Here is a 19,733-nt window from a genome sequence, read left to right as displayed (position 1 = left end):
GGATTTCAGTCCAGAGTCTGTGCTCTTAACCTTTATGTGCTACTTTGTGAGTGGGCAATTGCCCAAACATGACTGTAGAGACGGATCACCCTGTAGCCCAGAGCTTCTTAAACGTAATGGCACATGGGTCCCCTGGGGCTCTTGTTGGAATGCAGATTCCCATTCAGTCCATCTAAGATGGAGCCTGAGACCATGCATTTATAACAAGCTCTCAGGTAATGCTGCGGATGCCAGTCTAGGACCCACACTTTGAATATCCACAGTGGAGAATGTGTGTTTAAGCCTGTGTCAGACCCAAAGCCTACAAGTGCCAAGTACGTGACGTAAATGCAGGGAGCAGCTGGTTGGAACAGAGACGACACGGGAGATGTGCAGTCATTGTGATGGGGCCACTCCTCAGCCTCAGTGAATAGTCACCTGAGAGATTTCTGGACGAATGTGGTCCCAATTTCTAGGTGGAATCTCCCGTTCTCTTTTTCTTTTTTAATTTTTTTAAATGTTTATTATTTTTGAGAGAGAGAGAGAGAGAGAGAGAGAACACAAGCAGGGGAGGGGCAGAGAGAGAGGGAGACACAGAATCGGAAGCAGGCTCCAGGCTCTGAGCTGTCAGCACAGAGCCCAACGCCGGGCTTGAACTCACAGACCGCGAGATCATGACCTGAGCCGAAGTCAGCCGCTTAATCAACTGAGCCACCCAGGCGCCCCTGAAGTGTCCCATTTTCAAATACTGAGGTGACTAATCCAAGTTTATAAAACACCTTGCAGCTTGTACGTGAATGTTCATCGCAGCATAATTCATGATAGCCCCAAATTAGAAACAACCCAAATGTCTATCATCTGATGAATAAGTAATAAAATACAGCATGTCCACACAATGGGATAGTATCTGGCAACAAGTCGGAATAAAGGTCTGAGACGTGCGCCTACATGGATGATCCTTAAAAGCATTACACTGAATGAAAGAAGCCAGACACAAGAGGATGATTATTGTGTGATTCCTCGTATATGAACCATCTAGAACAGGGAAATCTCTAGAGACAGAAAGGAGATTGGTGGTTGCACAGGGCTGGGTAGGGTGAGAAGGGTATAATGGATATAGGGTTTCTTTTTTTGGGAGGGGGGGACAACCAAATGTTCTAAAATTAGATTGCAGTGAGGGTTAATATAAAACTCTGTGAGTGTACTAAAACCCACTGAATTGTGCACCTCGTACAGGTGAAATGTGGGGTCTGTGAATCATATCTTGTTAAAGCTGCTTCAACCAAAACCAAAAACACCACGCAGGAGAGAATTAGTCTCTTTAATAGGTACAGTGCAGTTACAAGTCAACAAGAAACATAACAAACCCCAGCAGAAAAAAAAAAAAAAGATCACAAAGGACATACATCAACCCACGTGACACATTAACCAAGGAAGCACAGTGGTTCTTAAATGCACGGGGAATTCTCTCTTGCAATAAAAGACAAGTCAAAGCCACTCTGAGAAGACTTTCTACCTCTTAGACTGGCAACAGTGACAGCGATTCTGGCGAGGGAATGGGACATTAAGTTGGTACCCCTGCAGGGTGGTGGGGGCGGGGGCCGGGGGCAACGCGTCATTATCCTTCAGAATTGAAAGTGCGCATCCCCCTTGACGCCGCGGTTTAATCTCTGGGGATTTATCCCCCACACATCCCCTCACGCGTGCAAAATGTGATACGCACACACACACACATGCACACACAATTATGCATTGTTGCACTGCGATAGCGGAAGAGTGGGAGAACCCAGGTGCTCTGTCGTGGTGCTTGGCGAGCGCCGCAGAGCTCGCATAGACGCTGCACTATACAGCTGTTAAACAGAACACGGCAGGGCCGTTTGTACTGATGCAGGGAAGAGGTGTGTTATTGCATATCTCACAATAATAATATGCCCGAGATAGCTAAGAAAGGGAAGATGCAGAACGGAAGGTGTAAGGTGTCCCTCGAGTGAGGGATGGGGACGTGAGTGTGTGTCTATATGGTGTGTATGTTTGTAAATGCAGAAGCCATCCCAGGGTGGTGTAAAGGAAATGAAGAAGGCCTCCACGAGGGGAGCTGTGGCCGGGACCAGGGGGAGGGGAGATACACCTTCCGGGTTGCACACGTTGTGCCTGCGTTGCCTCTCCGATAACCATTTAAGTTTATTTATTATTTGGAGAGAGAAAGAGAGCGCAAGCAGAGGAGGGGCAGAGAGAGAGGAAGAGAGAGACAATCCCCAGCAGGCTTCGCACTGCCGGCGCGGAGCCTGATGTGGGGCCTGAACCCACGAACCGCGAGATCGTGACCCGAACCGAAGTAGGACGCCCAACGGACTGAGCCACCCGGGCGCCCCCCCCCCCCCCCAATAACCCTTTGAACCACACCACCGTGTGGCCAAAGAGCACCTGTGTGCGGGTGCATGCGACCACTGGCTGCCTTTTTACGACATCGGAGTCAGAGAAGGAATTCCTGGCCACCATCACACAGTTTGGTCCCCGAAATCTAGAAAGGATGTGTACCCTCCATCGTCTCCTCTGTTCTCTGTCTCCCTTGTGTGGCTCTCCCAGCCTTGGGATCCCGGGTGTTATCTGGGGGTCGCCCGGTGTTCCCTGGATGGGGACGAAAGGTGTCTGCACATGGAGTGTGAAGGCTGAAGGGGAAGACCGGGCGACCCCTGTAGGGGCGTCAGTTTGGGCCAGTGGACCCCAACGCCCTACGTTTGCTTCCTGTCCTCTAGGCACGCCCCAAAGGCGAGGGTCTGACCCCGTACCAGGGCAAGAAGCGCTGTTTCGGCGAGTATAAGTGCCCCAAGTGCAAGAGAAAATGGATGAGCGGGAACTCCTGGGCCAACATGGGGCAGGAGTGCATCAAGTGCCACATCAACGTGTACCCGCACAAGCAGGTGAGCTGCGGGCACCGGGAGCGCGGGAGCCACGGAGGGAGGGGCTCTCTGAAGGGCCTCCGGTGTGGGGGAGGGTGACTTTGTCCCTCTTGGGCCTCGGTTTACTCCTTCATATGACAAGGAGGAGACCAGATCTCTCCACGTTGGCCCTTTGTTGTTCTCATCCAAAATGGGGGTGAGGGAGCACCATTTCCCCAGGGAAGGAGGGTAAAGGGGCAATTTCACCAAGACCTCGAGACCGCAGACCCCCGGTGAATTCTTCGGTACTAATGAGCTCGGGGTGCTGTTGTGAGATGAGCGGGGATGTGGGAGGCAGCAGGGCACTCACTCCAGAGAACACGTATCTCGTTCATTTGCTCACTCAGTTGACTCATGTATACAGGACGGCCCCAGTGTACCAGGCACTGAGCGTGGGGCTGGTGGCCAAGGTACACGTGGGCATGCTGGGGCCTGGGGGACAGAGGTGTCCTCCCAGGGAGGATGTACTCACTGCAGGCTGCAAAGAGGAGGCCCGTTTACTCCGGTGCCTGAAGGATGGGAGGAAGCCAGACCTGTTACAGGCCATCCAAAGAAGACAGTACAGCAGGTGCAAATGCCCCGTGGCCTTAAGGACTTGGGTGCTCAAGGCCCAAACCTAAGTGAAGAATCAGGAGAGCAGGGCAAGAGGAATAGGGTGGGTGGGGTGGGTGCTCTCTCGAAACCCACGAGGAACAACACTTTCAGCTTTACTTTGAGATGATTATTCTGGGTGTGTGCAGAGATTAGTCTTGGTGGGGCTGGCTAATCAACAGTGGGGAGTCCAGTGGGAAAGCCATGCCGTCCCGTGCGCGCTGGGAAAGGTCTGAACCTAGCAGGTGGCCTTGGACCTGAGTCCAACACCAAATGTCACCGGATTGGATGTGGGAGGTGAGGGAGAGGCATCCAGGAGAACTATCACCCTTGAGTGGATGGAGTGCGCTTACTGAGGTGGGCATCCTGGGCTGGGGGCAGGGCAGGGTGAGACCTAGGTATCCCAGATAAAAGCAAAAGTCCTCTGATACACATGTTACATGTGAGATGTTCCTGAAAAATCTAAGTCCGGACGTCAAGAAGGCAGTCGGATTTGTTACTTTGAAGCTCATATGAGAAGTCACAGTGGTTTCTACATACTCGGGTACCATGGACTTAGAGGTATGTAGGGAGTGGATGAGATTTCCTACAGAATGTACACAAAGTAGAGACAGAATTCCCCAGTCCATGTGTTGGAGAATCCCAGCACTGGGGGCTCAGCTGGAGGAGAAGGATCCATCACAGAGCAGAACCGGGGAGCATGGAGTCCTGGAGGTCGGGGGGTGGGTGGTGTACCGTTCAAGTGGGCAGGTGTGGTTGGTGCAGAGATGTCTGGTATAATGGCCATGGCCAAGTGCCCTGGAGATTTGGCAACACGGAGGTGGTCCTCAAATTTCACGGGGTGCCCGTGCATATCTCGTTTAACTGCATATCTCGTTTACATGCATATCTCGTTGAACTGCACCTAAGGTCTGAGAACCACTAAGCCGGTGCCCTGCAGGTCAGGCATAAGGACAGAGTGGAGACGTCGATTCTTAGTGGACGTGTTGTCTGGGGCCGTGGCTGCGGAGCCATGACGGGGGTTGGAGGGGTTTGTTGGGCCAGGCTTCATTGTCTACTCTCTCAAGGGGGGTTGATTGTAGAGAGAAGCAGCGATATGGGGCAGTAGCCACAGGAGGGCAGGTGGCATTGAGGTGGGTGTTATGGAGACGGGAAGTCCTGGAGCATGTTACAGGCAAGTGAGAAGGATCCAGAAGGAAGCAAAGGGCTGATGATACAGGAGCAAGGGGGTGATGCCTTACCATGGCATGGGGGGGGGGGGGACGTGGGAGTGGTCAGGAAGGCTGGTGGGTTTGATGACACAAAGAAGAGGAGCTTCACTTCCAAGCCTTCCGTCTTCTCTCTGAAATGGGACAGGAGGTTTTCAGGAGAAATGAGAGTGAGGAGGGATGTGGTGGCCTCGGGGAAGGACGGAGGACATGGGCCTCCTAGAGAAATCTAGCTGCGTCCCAGGCCCGGGGAGGTGTGAGGTTGTAACTGGTGCCACCAGCCTGGTTCTGTGACTTGCTCCAGCAGGGTCACGGGGCAGGCGTGGGCCAGAGTCAGTGGACGGGGGCAGAGGTTTGCCAGGACAGTGATTCAGAGGGAGGAAGGCTGAAGAGCTGGCATATTTGGAGAAGTGTGATCGTGCGTGGTCCTGGGATGTCAGCCGGATGGCCGGGAAGGGAGGCCAGAAGGGCCCTAATGGGAAGGGAGGATGAGGCGGGGCCCAGGCCGGGTGGAGCTGCACAGAGAGCAGCTCTTGGTCTGAAGACCAAGTCCAGGGTGTGGCCAAGGGGGCAGTGGGAGAGAAGGTCACGTTGACGATGGCGCGGGGGCACTAAGGAGCCAGGGCTAGGGCCAGTCCTCCCCGTGTGGGCCGAGTCACCAAGAAGGATGGCAGGAGCAGAGGGGTGGAAGAGGCGGGCCAGGAAGGGAGGTGGGCTTTGAGGCTCTTGGGGAAGGCTCCTGTGAGGCACTGATGTTGGCTGAGCTGTGGTGGAGGCTTGCAGGGGGCTGCGTGGGGGTGGCCGAGCTGGAGGGAACAGCATGTGCGAAGTGGGGAGGCCAGGGTCAGGCACAGAGCACTGGTGGAGCTGAGGGGTGAAGCAGAGGTGGGGGGGGGCGCCTGGGACTGGCTCGGAGGCCATGGTGTGGAGTTTGGGCTTTATCCTGTTAGCGCACGTGGGAGCCATCTGAGAGGATTCTCCTGATTGAAACATCTTGTGATTTTATGACCCTCATGCTGGCCTCCATTGCCTCTGTTTGCAGACCTCCCCACCCCCTCCCCCAAGGGTTTCTGTGGTTCCCATCAACCACACTATGACAGGTGGGCAAGGAGACTCAAAGCTGGCCATCAAGGTCCAGCAGACGGGGGTCTCCTTAGGGGCAGAGACTAACATCCTAACGGCAAAGAGGGGGGCACCCAGGCCCAGCAGTGCCAAGACAGGCCTGGTGACCCAGTGGGTGGGCCTAGTGTTTGGGGAGCACATCCAGGGAATGGGGCCAGGAGTGGGCAGTTCAAAGGAGACAAGGCGTCCTGGTTCCTGATTTCCTGGCAATTCCTGAGGTCGGAGACGCCAGTCCAAAACACCTTTCCCACCATGTGTGACAATGATCACACTACCTTGTGGGTTGAACTCCGCGCTCCCAGGGGCACTTGGGGCATGGCCAGTGCTGTTCAGAGAGGTTCATTCCTTCTCTCATGGACCCACTTGGCTGAGGGCTCCTCCGGGGCCAGATCTGTGCAGGTGCTGAAGGACGACCAAGTTCAGGGCTTCTAGGCCTTCCCTTCTCCAACTGCAGCGACGGGATTCAATCGGACAGGGTTAGCAACTGGCATTTAGGGAAACTCTGGCCCGAATCATCCTCTGGGCATCATCTGCTGAGTCCCTACACACCCCTCGTGTATACTGTGTCCTCAGATGGGGTGTTCTGTTCATCCATATTTCACAGGGAGGAGAAGCAGGGCCCTGAGAAGCCCCGTCTTCTTCCCAAGGTCCCCGGGTGGGAAATGGGGTTGAACTTGCCTCTGTGCTTGGAGACGGTCTGTTGAAGTGCTGGGGGGCCCAGGCCTGAGGCCAGGAGGGAGTCAGTACGTGTCTCAGCTCAGCTGCACAGGCACTGGGTGTGCCGGAGCGAAGGGTTCAGCGTGCTCCTGGGGGCAGGAGGGAGAGAGGAGGCTGCAGGTGGGTCCCCGTGATGGGAGAGGGCAAGGATGGGAAAATTGTAACAGTACTTAATACCCGTCATCCTCTCAGCTACCCCACGAGGTCAGCACTGCTGTCTTTCCTTTCTACAGAGGGGGAAAGGGAGGCAAGGGGTGTAAGTGATTGACTCAAGGTCCGTAGAGAAGCTGGGTTTCATGAAGAGGGATCAAGTTTGGGGCCAGAGGGAAAGGGGAGCACGGAGGCCACGTCACGGTGGCGGGCTGGGCTGGGGAGCCCCCAAGGGGCTCAGCTGTGCGGGTCAGGGCAGGACTTGGGTCGGTGCTGGGGGTCTGGGAGGCTCACTTGGTCCTTATGATGCCCATACCCTCTGCAACCTGAGCAGAGAGGCACGGCCTCGCCCAGAGGCCTGAGGCCAGGGTGCCAGCCTCCCTGCAGTGGCTCCAGCCTCCTCGGCCCCTGCCCCTATATTGCTCTAGCATCTGGCAGGGCAGGGCTCCTCGCTCCTTCCACGAGGAAGGAGCCGCCATCCCCAGGCCAGCTGTGCTTTGGAGCATCCTGCCACACTCAGTCTCAGCGCAGCCCCCCACGGGCACCCCCATACTCAGGCTCAGTCTCCGCACTGGTACCCGACCCAGAAGGATCCTCCGGAAACATGTGGCTTTGCTCTTCCCCTCTCCGTCCGTCAGCCCTATTGGTTGAACCCTGCTGTGTGCAGTAGGGAAACTGAGGCCCAGAGAGACCACAGGGCTTGAGCAAGCCCCTCAGCCAGGCAATGTTAAGGGGGCCTAGGACCCAGTGTCCCAGCACCTAGCATCCCCAATCTCCTCTCCTGGGCTCTACGAACTTTTCACCTGGCTCCTCTGTCTCTGAGGGGTTGCAGGCTGGGTGGGGAGGGGCATGTCCCCACCCGACTCCCCAGCAATCAGGGGCCTTGGAAGAGCTCAGAGGAAGACTTGGGGCCCTCGCCGCCCACCCCCCACCCCAGGCCTCCATGGTGGAGAGGAGCTGCTTTATTTCTTCTGCCCCCTGGGCTCTGACCTGTGGGGCATCCATCCCCTGAGAACCCTCCGGTTCCCTCTCCTCCCTCTCCTGCCACATCTGTTTCCCGTCAGGCTCCGGCTGCGGCTCCCCTGCCCCCTAGGAGAAGAAAACACTGAAGGGCTCTGCCTCCCTGCTGGGGGGTGGGGGCGGCCCTGGGGTGATCCATCCCAGCAGCTGAAGGTTTTCCTTCCACAGAGGGGAGTCATCCTGGCGGCTCCCCCCTGCCCCCACCCTGCGCTCCTCCACTCAGCGGAGCCCCGACCCATGGAGGGAAGGGAAAGGGACACTGATAGGGTCACGGCCAAGGAGGAGGGATGGTGAGGGTGTCGCAAGGGCGTTTCCACGGGGACTCAGCTGGATCCCTCGCTCCCAGCCTGCCCCCAGTCCTACATAATACTAATAATAGCAACAATGATATGTGATATTAATACTGGCCAGCACTTTGGTTTTCATGTGCCAGCTAACTTGGCATGTATTAACTCATTTACTCTTCACAACCACCTTACAAGTAGGTGCCCTTATTAGCCCCATTTTATAGAAGAGGGCGTTGGGGCACAGTGAGGTTAAGGAACTTCTGGAGGTCACACAGCAATTGCTAAGTCTCGCAGAGCTTGACTTGATGGTTATACAGTGCTTTAAGACACCGACTTCTCTCTCTATCACGCATACGGTATATGTTATTGACCTCCCGCCCAGGTTACAGAAGGGTACGTTGAGGCTCCGGAGGAGAAAGTTGTTGTCCAACAGCCCTGGGCAGATAGGTGAAGCTGCAGGCCCCAGGGCAAGACCCTTAATGTCTTGAAGTCTCAGTTTCCTCATCTGTAACATATGGGGAGAGTAATGTGCCCCTCCCAGCCAGGCTGTCAGGTTGGATGGTATGGTTTGTGTGGCAGTGCTTTGCAAGGTATAAACCATGGGGGGCAAGAGTGGCCTCAGGCCTGCCTATTGTGGCATCTCTGGCCCCACCTGGAAGGCTGGTTCAAGGAGGGGCCCCGGCCAGCATGAAGAGTTGGGGAGGAGAGCTAGAAACCAGGCTGAGTTGATCTGGACGAGGGGAGACCTCAGTATTACCTCTCTCAGGCCTGTGGGAGCCAAGTGGAGAGTGTGTGGCCCCTGTGTGGCTGTGATGACAGGTGGACGTATAGGGACCCAGAGTTCAGCTCAAGGTCAGGGAGCCCTTCTTTCAGCCAGGGAGCTTGGCCAGCAGGGAGGTCCTCGGCCCTGGCTCGCCCATGGGGTGCTGTTGGTATTTATGAGATGCCTGGGAGAGCAGGTGATGGGGCCTTCATAGGCCGTCAAGCTTGGAATCGTGGCTTCAGTGACCCTTTCTTTACCTGGTGGTATCCCCTTCCCATTATAATCATAACAAGCAACATTAATAGTTTTTATCTGCTATGCTCTTTCTACTCACTGAGATGTAACAACAGCCCCATGAGAAAAGTGTTATCAATGCCCCCTTCTGCAGACGGGGAGACTGAGGATCAGAGGGTCAGTGGCTTGCCCAAGGTCACACAGCTTGTAGGTAGTTCAAGCCCGTATCTGACACAAAGCCAAACTCTTTCTCCTCTCCCCTGGCCAGGAAAGCCAGTCATCTCAAAACCCCTTGAGACAAGGCCAAGGCTCCCGTCCTTTTTTGCAGGCTTTCTCTGTGTGGCTCTAGGCTTGAAAGTGCAGAGGTGGGTTTTATGACCCTTGGAGCAGAACCCTGCCCATCCGCAGTCCCCGTGCTCATCTCCTAGACCCCCGTGACTCTTCCATTTCCCAGACCGCTGCGAGTGTCAGCTTCGGGCCAGGTATTGGGTAAAGCCAGTGCACTACTTTTGAGAGGTTCGTGGTCTGCCCAGGAGGCAGTGCTCACCCTCAGCTTCCCTCCAGGGCCATCCCTGGTCACGGTCACTGGCACCGAGGCTCCCTGGCCTCACACCAGCCTGTAGTTCCTGCTCCCTGTCCCCAGCGTGTGGGTCCCAGCTGGCTTCCCTTGAGTCCCCCCAGATCCATGCAGGGCACTGTTCTGCAGGAGGGGGCTCTGGGCTGAGGCTTCACCTGCCAGCCACGAAACTATCTGCTTCAAGAGGTGTGCCTAATAGCCTCCGTAAAATTTCCAGGGGAACAAATCTTTCCTGGCTTTTGAGAACCAGGACAGGAGAGTGAGAGGGAGCGGGAAGCTCCCTATGTCACAGACGTATTCTCGTACGTGCCTCACGCTGCTTAGCGTACAAACATCCAGACATCTGATTCCTCCCACGGCCCCACAGACGAGGTGCAGTGATGGCCCACTTTACAGGTGCGGCAACTGAGGCTCCTTAAAATCATATAGTGAAGTTCTGATCATTTGGCCACTCAAGGGACAGTACCAGGCCTTGGGATGAGGGGCACCGGCTGCTAACCTCACGGAGCTGAGGTCTCATCCACCCTAACCCCGAAGCATGGGAGTGACAAGTGGCCTGGCGAGGAGCACTGGGTGTGTTGGAAATCAGGAGACTGGGCTTGGGTCTTCCTTGCTCTGGGCCTCGGTTTCCTCACCTGGGTGATGTCTGTGCCCCACTGTCCCACCTCTGTCCTGGGCTTGCTCAGAAAGTCCTGGGGGAGGGCACGGTGGTGTCTAGACTAGTCGCTCGGGTACAGGAGCCCCTCCCACTGCCCAGCCCCAGCCCAGGACACGCACCTGCAACAGGCCAGAGGCAGGAAGGGCCCAAGCGCCTAGGCAAACAACCTCTGTGACTACAGGCTCGCTCTCTGGGCACCCCCTCCCCGTCTGTCTGTCTGTCTGGTGCTGTCCCTCGCTGCGTCTGTCTCACTCTCCCTGCTTCTGTTTGTGTTTCTGTCTTTCTCTCCACTCCCTCCTTCCTCTCTGCAGAGACCCCTGGAGAAGCCCGATGGCCTGGACGTGTCCGACCAGAGCAAGGAGCACCCCCAGCACCTCTGTGAGAAGTGCAAGGTGCTGGGCTACTACTGCCGCCGAGTGCAATGAGCCGCCGCCAGCCCGCTGCGCCCACAGCCACCTTCCTGCCAGCCAGAGACCACGCCCCCTCCCTGTGTGGCGTGCGTGGGGGCGGGGCCTCGCAGCCTTAGGTTCTTGTCTCGCGTGTGTTGACAAACAGTGTTACTGACATAGCTGCCCCCACAGAAAGCCGGGTCTCTGGGACTCTCTACAGGTGGGCCTGGGGTCTGTGCAGAAGGGGCAAGGGTGAGCGGAGGTCAGTACACAGGACCCCATAAAGCCCTGGGTGTCCCCTGCAGGGTCCCTTCCTCTGAGACTCCCTTTGGGCTGAGCAGCCTCGCATTGGCCACAAGTGCACTAAATTTACTGTGAATCCCAAAGCCTGCAGGGGACTGTCTCCCCAGGACTACCCAGGCCTCCTTCTCTACCCAGAACCTTCCAGTCTGCCCTGAGTGCAAAGCCACTCAGAGAGCCCTACTTTTCTGTCCTGTTTGTGTCAGCAATCCTGGCGAGCTGACACCGGTTCTAGCAGCTGCTGGGGAGTGGGCATCTCTGCCCCCTGCCCACCATGAGCCCCAAACCCGACTGCCTCTGACATCATTAACATTGCATACCCTAGACCCAGAGGTCAGGGACAGGGAGGCACTGAATGTTGGACAGCGTTCCACGGTGTGACCTGGGGCATATCAGACAATGCCTCCCCTGCCCCCCACCACACGTGTTTTCCACTTGGGATTGGATTTTGTGCTTGGATTTTGTCAGGCCCATTCCCTACCCTTTTCCTTCACCTCCCCCAACACTAGGGGCCACCCCCTGATCGAGGCTGAAGGGCCCAGTGGGGAAGGCACTCTGGCAGGACAGACGCAGGCCTGGTGTCCTGGAGACCTGGGTTCAAATGCTGGCCCTGCTGCTGACACACTACGTAGCCTTGGGAAGAACTTCTCATCTCCGGCCCTCAGTTTCCCCACTAGTTAAGTGAGAGAGTGACTCCAGAGAGCAGAGGCCCGTTTCAGTGCTGGGATTCACATGGAGCCTTATTTGGAGAGGCCATCCAAGTCCCAGACTGCACACCGCCACCCATCAGTCACTTAGGTGAGAATTGAGGGGCGCCAGTCTTCTCGTCACCCCCTGTCACCCCCGCCCCGCCTGAGGTCCCCCATCCCTGCAAAAATGAGGGAGAAGGATCCCCTGTCACACTTGGCAACCCCGATGTAAGCTACAGAACTTCTCATTTATAAAATGGGGACAATGATTTCCTACCTCCCAAGGGAGCAGGGAGGCCTCTGGGCAAGTCACGTTGGTCAGAACACTGTCCTGGCTGGTGGGAGGGATCACGCTCCCCTCTCTTCTCTCTCCCCCCGGTGAGAAGTCCTAATTTTGTTGTCCCATCATCCTTCCTTTCTCCCAGGGAGAGGGAGAGAGCCATCTGTCAGGACTGGGTCACTTGATTTTGCCCCAACATCATGCCTCTGTGGGAAAAAAAAAAAAAAAATCAGACCATGAAATGGGCCTGAAATTCAGTGTTTACCGTGGCTCAAGGTCACCCAACGGGTGCCCAATCGCCTTTTGTTTTCAAATGAAAATGCTGTGTACGACTGAGGAGTTACAGTGAAGTGTTAACCAGGGGTCCAGGGAGCACGTTGAAGAGACGGAGTGAGTGTATTTGCAGCCAGGGGGGCTGCAGGGTAGATATCAGGGGGCCATGCCCTCTGAGCACTTAACAAGAGTGTGTTAGTTCCAGCCTGAGCCCTGTAGCCGCCTCCCTGCCGCCCACAGGGGCAGAATGCCCAGGAACCGACTGTGAACACCCTCCCCTTCCACTGGGAATGCCACTGAGGGATCCCTCCCAGCTGTCTCCTGTCTTCTCCATGATGTCAAGGTGAGCTGGAGTCATCCTGGCCCAAGGCTCTCTGTCCCCAGGAAGAAGCTGTTGCTGTCATTCTAGAGCACTGCTGAAGGTAGTGTCCGCGGTGGTGGGCAGTGAGCTCGTCTCTGCTGTGAGGACCGGGACCCAGCCCTTCCGGGGACTTGGCCCCAGAGGGGGACCCTGGCCCTAGGACGCCCGGAGCCTGCCGACTGTCCCACTGTGGTGGGGAAGGCCCACACCCTAAAAAGAACCCAGGCTCCAGACCGCTGGAGTCCACGGGCCTGCCATGGGCCAGTAGGAAATGGGATATCACCCCAAAGTGACCTTTCCAGTGGGCTTATCCAGCTGGCAGTCATTGCCCCTGCCTTCTATGCAGAGCTGGCTGGCGTGGGGGCCGGGCCCTCCTGCCCCAAAGCAGCCTCTCTGTGTACCCCCTGCTCCTGCACGGCTCTGGCTGAACTGGGGAGCTCTCTATGGGCGGCAGAAGCCACTGTTGTCGAGGCCGGGTACTGCGAGGACGAAGTGCTCAGAGGGCCTGGGAGCCCAGGAGACAAGAAAGCGTGTGGTTTGTACGTTCAAAAGGGACAATCGCTGGCAGTTAGTAGATCTAGTGATCTAGTTGAGAGAGAACAGTGTTTAACCCGTATGAAGTATTCGATAGCTCTACTTGTGAATTTGTATTTATTTTGAGTTATACTTGACACGATTCCTTTTTTTTTTTTTAAAGAAAAATACTATGTGTGTATTTTGAAAAGAAAATTCATAGATGTTAAAATTTTTTCTGGTTACCAATTTTTCTCACAACACTGAATTTGTTACCTTCTCCCGAAAAATCTCGACAGTGATTTTTGTCTGTATATATTTGAGGGGCCTTTTTTAAAAAAAAAAAAAAAAAAAAAAGAAAAGAAAAAAGAAAAAATATAATTGCTTGATCTTTGAGATTAAAAAAAAAACAAAAAGAGAGGCATTTTCAAACCTTTGGAGATTTCAGGAGGGCAGTAGAATATCAAACGAAGATTTCTGGAAGTATTTTGCAAACCTTTCTGGTTGAGCTGCAAGAAAATATTTATGGTGATAACTTTTCTCTTTTTTCCTGTTGTTGGTTTTTTGTTTCGTTTTGTTTTTGGTTTGATTTTTTTTTTTTTACTATGCTTTGATCTGTAAAAAGTATGCAACTGAACTACATTAAGAAGGAAATATTGTCTACATAGAATATTATATGAAGTTGGTACATAATTCTGATGAGGAAAAAAAATCTTTGCAATTCTTTAAGCCATATTGTTGTTATTCTGTGTTGTTTTCCTTGGATGAAAATATCAGTATTAAGTAGCCAAGCATATTATCCAAGTGCTTAGACTTATTAATATGTTCGTGTCCTGTATTTATACATATGTGTATTTTGGAAAGTATTGCTTTTTTTTTAAGGGAAGCTATTATTAGATAACATAGCCGAAAAGGGAATAGTGACCCCTTTGAGCCTCTTCAGCTGAGGATAACAAACACAGCATTGTAATCCATTCTCTTGCACCTTCTTATTATTATCTTGTTATTATGGTTATTAACTTTGTAGGGGGGCAGGGAGTGGGCCAGGGGAAGAGGGGCGTATCAGTATTACAGAGCCAGCATATTATCACTAACCGGCCCCTCCGTGATTGGCCAGAGCCGAAGATGGCCTCCTTGGCCTGGTGGAGGGCTCGGGTCAGCAGGGCCCAGCAGGGAAGACGAAGCAGGAGGCAGACTTCTTTGGATGCCCCTCTTTGGAGTTTTGCCGTCTGAGCCACGCCTCTGGGCCCCATGCTCTTTGAACTTGGATTTGTCAGCCGGAGCCCTTACACCTGCCCTCCAACATCTAATAGACTTGAATCTACTCTAAATGAATATTTAATCCAACATCACTACATTGTAGCCCAGTGCAACAACTAACCCTGAAGTTTGGGAGGCGTTCCGGCCTTCAGGGAGGTGGCTGAGCTGTCCCCCAGGGGCTGGTGGCAGAAGGGCTCATCGCTGTCTGTTGCCAGCCTCGCCGTTGGACCTCCTCCACTCCCGTGTGGTGACCCTGTCCGTGTCTGTATCTGTTAATATGTGTGTGTCCAGCTAAAGAGACAAACAGAACCCGTGGGCCCAGCTCGGAGGGTGTGTGGAGAAGGCTCCCGGCCTCTCTGAAGGGCTGCCCTCGGGATGGCATTCCGTTGTGTGCCTTATTCCTCGAAAATCTGTATACAGCTTGCCTATAGCAATATAGCCTTTTCATGCTGTATTAAAAGAACTTTTAAAAGCGAGAGAGGCTCATGGGTTTTGTTGTTGACACAGAGCATCGGTGGGGAGCTGGACGTTTTCACAGATGTGTGAAGTCAAGTGGGTGGGTGGGTGGGGGGTCTTCTAGCTGCCTTTCTGCTGTCCCGAATCTGGGTCATCTTGTCCCTGCCCTGCCTCCATGCTGTGGATCTGCCTTCTCCCAGCCCCTCTGCCCCACAGTAGATGCTCTCTCCAGAGGGAGGGCCCTCCCCAAGTTGGGCCCCAGACTGGGCGAGATTGTCAGCACATTAGGTCACACGTTAGCTCAGCAATGGGACTCCCGGGTGACCATATATAGGAGTGAATCTCCCTTGGAGGCAGCAGCCCTAGGCCCCACGGCCGTGACCACACTGGGGCTTCTTGCCAAGACCAGAATTCGGGACTCACACACTGGGCATCACACCATGAGAAATCTGAAGTGTCCCGGGCCTCTTGGCAAGTCCCCAGGAGAGGGAACAGAGGGTCTCTCTTCTGAGCAAGGTCAGGATGAGGCCGGGCTGTCACAAGGTGGGGTTCTTGCTGAGAGCCACGGACGGGAAGTCATGGCTCTTAAGAAGCCACCTGCACATGGGGGCCCTTCCCTATTCACCAGAGTCACTATGGGAGCTACAGTCCCACCCCAGAGATGCTTGAGAAATTGGCCTGTGTCCTCAGGATTTTAAAGCCCCCAGATGAGTCCAATGTACAAGGCCAAGAAATGCCAGCAACGGTCCCTCATGGTCCTGTGGGGTCAGTGGTGATGTCAGCGCGGAGGCTGGTGGGCAGACGCTCCCACCGCACTCCATCCACAGCTCCAGCCAATTACTGCCATCTGAGAATAAACCACTTGGGCTGGAAACCCAGGTTGTTATGTGAAATTTTCCAATTTTAAATTTTGGCAACAAGTTTACTGAAATTTTAAATAGTACATAGGTCAAGTCGTGTGTCTGTGGGCTAGCCTTTGCCTCCAGACTGCAGCCTCTGGGACAGAGCAGAGAAAAAGTGTGGGTCCTTGGGATCGGGGACCACAGTGGGGGAGGAGCGGGGAGCAGGCAGGAGCAGAGATCCCCGGCTCCAGAAGCAGGGAATGCTCCCCCTGTGTTATCTGGAGTGCACCGTGAGTCCCAGAAGCCACCAAGTCTCCTCTTGCTGCTTATGGGCATGCTCACCCCCAGATGCCGCCCTCGGGGGGAGCGAAGTGGCAGGCGGGGCCAGAGTCAGCCTGAACTGGCTGGTGGGTGTCCCTACAGCCAAGCAGGTGAGTGGAGAGGGGACCCAACCCCAACACGGTAGGAGGAGGAGAGAGTTCTCACCTGTCAGCAGTAGGCACCCCCCTCCCCCCAGCCAGCAGCAACAGAGGGGTGCTGGCCTCCCCGTTGCAGATCTGTACAGGTCTGAGGACTGGAGTCCTGGTCTGTCAGAGTGCCCCTGTGCCCAGCAGCCCCGCCTCCCCCGGCTGTGCGAAGCTGAGAAGTTCCTCTGCCTCTCTGAGCCCCACCTCCCCCAGGGATAGTATGCAGATAGGATGGCTCAGTGAGCACCAGGCCCAGTGCATGGCTTGCCACCGGTGGGGGGGGGAGGGGAAGGGGGTCCCTGGGGACGTGGATCTCTTGCTCCCATTGTCTGTGGCTCAGGCAGAAACACCTTGTCAGAGATCACACAGGAAGTCAGAGGGGGGAACCAAGCCTCCCACGCTCGGCACCCGTTGTGTGCTGGGGCTGAGGCTTCAAGGTTAACATTCGGGGATCTGCCCTGTGTGTCAGTGTGCATGCGCCCCTGTGTTTGTTTTGCTTTGTTTTCCGTGGAAAGAAAACAAACCCGAGGCAAACACAGCCTGCATTTCGACATCTCCCGGAGCTGTGGAAACCAGTAATTCCCCTGGACAGGAAGGATTTCCGGTTAGACTTAATGTCCATGTCCAGAGGCAGCTGGCCGCAAGGGCCCGGGGAGAGCAGAGTCCACCTCAGGGGACAGGAGAGGACGGCCCAGCTCTGGGCCTGCGCCTGCCCTCCCCCCCGCCCCCCGCGCTCACACCCCCCACAATTCTGTCTGGGCGAAGTTGAGGCCCCCAGGAAGGAAGGCTTGCCCGAGGCCACCCAGTGGGCACGTGGTGGTGCCAGGGTTCGAACCCCGAGTCCTCGCTCCCAGGGCAAGGTTGTGGAGGCAGAACTGGGGCTGAGCCCAAGGCAGCACCCTGCCCCCAGGCCTTGGTGCACGGAGCCCCCTCAGTGCCTGCTCCAGACACAGGGGAGGGAGACCAGGCGCGCTCAACCACCCTACCCCTTCCCATCTCAGCTCCAGCACCACCGGGAGCCCTTGGGCCCCCCGTGTGACCTAGACAAGGCTCCTAGAACCACTGTCTTCCCGGAATGTGTGATGTGGGGCCGCCGCATCCCTGTGTGTCGGGGCAATCAAGACATGCTTGCAGGCCGCAGTGGACACGCTCTGTGATGGCCCTTCTCTTCCCGCTGGGCCCCCACGCTTGGAGGCTGGGCCAGGCAACCGGCCAGCCACAGGCCCATGTCTTCCCTGGCTCTGTGGCCCCATGTGTGCTCCTAACAGTCGTAGCAGGAGCCAGGACAGGGAACAATATTGCCAACATGGCAGGTGGAGAAACGGAGGCCCAGGGAGCGCCGTGGCGCCCAAGACTGACAAGTGGGGTCTTCTGCCGAGTACTCTGACCTCCACCCTGTGCTATATCTGATTCTGACGAGACACTCCCAGTGGATTTCCCAGCGGCTGGAGCTGGGGCTGGGTCCCACGATGAGCAGGGAGTCAGGCCCCAGCCTGCCCTCTCTCCTTGGCCTGGGAAACCCAGGGTCAGGCATCCAAATACCGGTCCAAGCTGCTTCCTGGCCAGCGTTGCCTGGGCCGGGCTCCCCCACAGCCTTTGGGAGAGAGAGAAGGGTCAGGAGCAGCTGGGGACGAGGCGGGGGGGGGGGGGGTACGATCTGCTGGGGGCAGGCAGCCGCCTCTAGAGTCAGGCATCTGGTTGTCCCTAGAACTCTGTCCAGAGCCAGGAACAGTCTGTCCTCAGGCACAGAGTCCCCTCTAAATACACCCACTTTATCCAGAGCCGCTAGAGGCCCTGTGCTCACCTCGCCCCGCCACACACACGCATTCACACACATTCACACACAGGCACTCACACCCATCCACCAACACGCGTGGCTGTGGCCCCTGGGGAGTCCTGTGGGAGTGGGGAGCCCCGGGTCACACTCTCCAGACAGACGGTGCTGCTGTAGTGACTACAAGCGGGGGGCCCCCCAGGGCGGCCCCTCTCCCTGACCCTCTCCCCCATGGATCACTTTTAGGGAGGAAGAAGCCCCGGCCCAGAAGGGTGATGGGCTCCATGGGAATCTGCCCGTCCCCTTCCCCGAGAGCCCCTCACCACGCAGAAGGTGAGAGAAGCCAAGTCCCAACCCTCGGCCCGACGCGGTGAGCGGAAATGTGTCCTCGTATCGCTAACGGTTGACAGAGGCCATGTTTTGTGAGGCGTGACGACGGCCTTGCGGGTGTGAAAACCACGTCCTCCTCATCTATTAGCTGCTGGACGATTTACGGGCCAAGTGAGACGGCGCCTGTGTTTTATTTTCAAATAATCCAGAGGGTGGCTCGTGTGAGGAGGCGGGAGCCCGGGGTCTGATGGACCGCCTTCTCCACCCCTGGGCTGGGGATGAGCTCCGTGGGGAGCCGGGCCAAGGCAAAGTGTATGTGCGGGTGGGGGTGGGGGTGGCCCCCACGCACCCAGTGCCCTCCACGGTCCTCTGGACGGGCAGCCAGGGTTTTCTCTATGCATCTCCAGAGCCAGGGCGGCCTGGCACCTGGCAGGGCCAACTGTGGAATAAATGAGTAAGATCCAGCCGACAGTCCATCAAGCCCTCTGGTGTGCCCGCCACTGTACTATGTGATGTGCGTGCACCATCATTTCTGATCCTTGCAGCGGCCCTGTGAGGTGGGCCTAGCATGAGGACCATTTGACAGACGGTCAGGCTGAGGCCCAAGGGAGGTCGAGTGACTCGTCCGAGATCATCCGGCACGAGGAGAGCCCCTCCCTAGACCCCTCCCAGAGACATCTGACCCCAGGGCCGTGTCATCTTGGCCGTGTCATCTTCCTGCCTCCTGCATCTTGGGCCAGGAAGGGCACTTTGTCCCGTCCCCATGTAACCCAAGCTGGGGGCAGAGCAGCGTTCCCCTCTACCGCCCGCCTTCTCCTCGTGCCACCATTCCCACCTCTGGCCACTCCTCGCGGTCGGGTCAGCCTCCACGGCCCCTCCACACACAGCTCCTGCAGCCTACGGGGCAATCTGGGGTCCGAGTCTGGGACCGTGGCACCTGCCTCGACTTCCATCTCTGCCTGCCCACCCTCATCGTGGCAGAGGTGCTGGGTCAGACGGACGGGCCACTGGACTGCAGCCTTGCTGCTTGTCAGTTGTCATCCTAAGCAAGTGGCCTCCCCCTCTGAGCCCTGGTCTCCTCCCCTCCTAAGATGGGAATGATGGCCGCCGATCTGAGGGCCACCGTTAACGACGAAAAGACATCAGGAAGCCAAGTGCTTGACTTCTAGAGCATGCTCAAGAACTGTTAGCGACTTTAGTGCCCACAGAGGTGGTGAAAGTCCCCCAGGTCTGTGCTGCCTCTGAAGCACCCCCCCTCCCCCACTCACCTAGCCATGATTGCCTTTTGCCTCCTACCTGTCAGCCCCTTGAGCTCTGCATTCTGAAACCTTCACCTGCCTGACCAGGTGGCAGGTGAGGAGCCTATGCCTTGCTTCTGGGAAGGGACTTGGATTTGTCGGTTCCTCGGGCCGTAGGCCAGGCACCTACATCTTGTTAGTTCAGTTCTGGCGGGGCTTCTGCCTCAGTTTCCCCCTTGTGCTGAGGCAAAAGACCTGTGCCTACCGTGTAACTTGCCCCGTTCTCCCTTGGAATCTGACCCCAGCCCCACCCCAC

The 19,733-nt window shown here is 56.1% G+C and overlaps 1 protein-coding gene across 1 annotated transcript in view; it reads left to right on the top strand.

The window, feature by feature from the left end:
* Nucleotides 1–14,786, top strand: part of ZCCHC24 (zinc finger CCHC-type containing 24) — a 63,703-nt gene extending 48,917 nt beyond the window's left edge. Inside the window, exons 3-4 of the mRNA XM_047073048.1 lie at nt 2,736–2,900; nt 10,557–14,786. Of these exons, the coding sequence (XP_046929004.1) occupies nt 2,736–2,900; nt 10,557–10,670 (279 nt within the window). The 3' untranslated portion in view covers nt 10,671–14,786. The remainder of the gene's footprint in view (nt 1–2,735; nt 2,901–10,556) is intronic.
* Nucleotides 14,787–19,733: the final 4,947 nt, after the last annotated feature.

Source organism: Lynx rufus, unplaced genomic scaffold, assembly GCF_022079265.1.
Source record: "Lynx rufus isolate CCGP_SWC_20201006 ecotype Redwood Valley unplaced genomic scaffold, mLynRuf1.p SCAF_11, whole genome shotgun sequence".
In the NCBI taxonomy this organism is placed as follows: domain Eukaryota; kingdom Metazoa; phylum Chordata; class Mammalia; order Carnivora; family Felidae; genus Lynx; species Lynx rufus.
Note: the sequence above shows the minus strand (reverse complement) of the source record. Positions and strands in the feature narration are given on the sequence as shown.